This window comes from Geospiza fortis, unplaced genomic scaffold, assembly GCF_000277835.1.
Source record: "Geospiza fortis unplaced genomic scaffold, GeoFor_1.0 scaffold687, whole genome shotgun sequence".
Classification (NCBI taxonomy): domain Eukaryota; kingdom Metazoa; phylum Chordata; class Aves; order Passeriformes; family Thraupidae; genus Geospiza; species Geospiza fortis.
This window is the reverse complement of record NW_005054647.1, coordinates 131,483-134,203: the sequence shown is the minus strand read 5'-3', so window position 1 is coordinate 134,203 and position 2,721 is coordinate 131,483. Positions and strand designations below refer to the sequence as shown.

Below are 2,721 nucleotides of genomic sequence, written 5' to 3'. Positions count from 1 at the left end.
TGTCCTCACCCTGAGCATGCAGAGAGCCTGAGCTGCAGCCTCTGGAGGCTGCACTGAGCTTGGCCCGAGCTGGGCCTCCCTTCCCCTATGCATTTATCAGGGGAGCCATGTGTTACTGTCCTGAAGGGCTCTAAAGGCCAGCCCAGCTCACATCTGAGGCGGGAGAGCCCTTTTCTGGGAGGGGGAGGATGTGCCTGCACCTGCAGAAGCTCTCATGCAGGAAAGCAATGCCACATAATGAAGGCAATGCAGGGAAAAGCTCTATTTTGAGAACCCAAATTTGCATGTTCTGATCAGGTCTGGGTGTTTCTGGTGGGGAGTGGCCACTGGCAGCTCTGCTCTGCCCCTTCTCAGCACCAAATCAGCCTGTCCTGCCTCAGCTGCACAGCAAAGGCATTGTTCTCCTCATTCACTGACCTGATAACTGCACTGGAAGGCTCTGAATCACTGCCTGAGTGGTTCTTCCTCACTGAGTAGCAACATGAAAGCAGTATTTTTCCTTCACATTTTCACCTGCAGAAGTGGAGGCCAGAGCAGCACGAGCTGTGCTTGCATCACTGAATCAGATCAGTGTCTAGTAGGTGAAACAACTCCAGGATTGTGCAATAAATACAGAATGGAGGAACTCCAGTGTTGCTGTTCTTCAGCAATAGTCCCATTTTGGGAGATAAGCTGATTAATCCACCCCCTCCCTCCCCATACCCTGCACAATGACTGGCAAATAATCCTGCTGGAGGCTGGTGCTGAGCAGTAGGTGTTGGGTGCCTCCTCTGCATCCCTGATGAGCTTCACCACCGAGCAGCAGTTTGGAGGAGGAGGAGACAGTGTTGGGAATTTCCAGATACTCCAGAAAGGATCCCTGGTGAAAGGCTGAACTTTGAGGACAGACTTTCCCCGAGCTGGCTCTCAGGGCTGTGCACCCCTGATGAGCCCAGGTGTGATTTCCTGAGCAGGGTGAGGTGGTTGTGTTTGCTGGGGCAGGAGCAAGGCCGAGCTCAATCCTGGATTCCCTGGGCTGTGTCTGACAGTGAGCTCAGGCAGACAGAAACAGGTTTGGGTTCCACCTGTGGTGCTCAGGGTGGGCACACAGAGAATTCCCCAGTGCTGAGGGTAACAAAGAAAGAGCTGCTCCATTCCAGAGAGGAAACTTAGAATGATAACAGGGCAGGTTTAATGGGGAAATGTGGCTGATCGTAAAGCACCTTGAATTCTCTGCCACAAAACATTAATTTGGATTTTCTCCTGATACTTTCCTCTAAATTTCAGACACACTAGTAACGCACTTGCAGACTTACCAAAAAGCAATCAGACTCTTGCAAGCCAGCTGAGGATGGGCACAAGTGCTGCTGCTCCTTTTGCTGTGCCCACCTGCAGGCGTGAAAATAGTGCTTCATGTTGGTACCGTGCTTTGGGGGCTCTGCTGGGTGTCACCTGTGCCAGGGCTGTCACCTGGGCAGCCCCTGAGCCTCCTGTCTCCTAGGGAAGGACAAGAAGGGGAGCTGCAACCTGTCCCGAGTGGACAGCACCACCTGCCTCTTCCCCGTGGAGGAGAAAGCTGTGGAATATTACTTTGCTTCTGATGCCAGGTAGGGCTTCCCAGCGCCTCTGGTGTGGGTAGGAATGTCCTGTTTAAAGGAACAAGGGATGGGGAGGCTGGGGTTTTCTTTGTGAATTACTTTACAAATTACTTTACAAATGCTAATCAAAACAGAGTTGCTGTTAGAATAATGAGCGCTGGCCTTGGAATAGAGTGTTACCGTTCTTCAGGCTCATTTGTGATTAAGATTTCCCAGGGATAGGAAACCTGAGGGAGTCCTGACCTAAATTAGCAGGCCAGGTGCTAATTATGAGGAGAATTGTGTTGATTCTCCAGGGATCTCTGCACCACCATCAATATACTATATAATATAGTATAATATATTATATATCTGAATAGTATAATATAATATAGTATAGCAGTGTCACTTTGCTGATTTAATCTGGATAAAGTGCAGAGCCAGTTTGTCCTGCAGTGCACATGTAGAGGGAATGTGTAAGGACAGGAGCTGGCTGTGGTGGAGGGGAAACCTTTCCTCTCTGCTTACGCACACAGCTCTCGGGGCCTTTCGGGTCGCTGCGACCCCGAGATTGTTAAAAGTCTCTTTTCCTGGCCCAAGTGCTTGAAGAATGAGCCAGAGTTCTTAATTTCTCAGTCTCAAGGTTGTTTTTTGTGTCTTATCTATAAAAACTTTTCTCCTGCCCTGCCGAAGTCCATCCAGCAGGACAGTTCCAGGCACTCTGCCTGCCCCTGGGGCAGTGTTATCTCTTTATACTAAAAACTACGTGTACAATATTTACAATTACTGCCCAATACCTATCACCTGTGTTAGACAGTGAGCTTCTACTCTAAACCAACCCAAAAGTGCCTCCATCTTGCCCCCTGAACCCCCATTCTAAAAAACCCAAAAATCTATTTTTCACCCCATGACAAACTAATTATTATTCTACTTAGACTTTCATGGCTTGCAGATCCTCATCTAAGGTTGGTAACTTTTTCCATGTGTCAAAATCAAAGTCACAGGGGTCTTGGGCTCAGTGCCAGGGTCTCTGAGCCCCCGGCAGGGGTTTGGGCAGTCCAGGACAGGCAGAGGGATGTCCTGAGCTCAGCTGTGATGTCCCCGTGTCCCCACAGCGCTGTCATCGAGCACACCAACCGCGTGATCTTCCTGGAGGACGACGACG

At 49.8% G+C, this 2,721-nt stretch overlaps 1 protein-coding gene across 1 annotated transcript in view; it reads left to right on the top strand.

Moving 5' to 3' along the window:
* GFPT1 (glutamine--fructose-6-phosphate transaminase 1) overlaps window positions 1-2,721 on the top strand; it is a gene marked incomplete at its 5' end in the record, with an annotated part of 16,527 nt that overhangs the window by 5,866 nt on the left and 7,940 nt on the right. Inside the window, 2 exons of the mRNA XM_031064877.1 lie at window positions 1,481-1,586; window positions 2,672-2,721. The exon at window positions 2,672-2,721 is cut by the window's right edge and continues 72 nt beyond it. Of these exons, the coding sequence (XP_030920737.1) occupies window positions 1,481-1,586; window positions 2,672-2,721 (156 nt within the window). The remainder of the gene's footprint in view (window positions 1-1,480; window positions 1,587-2,671) is intronic.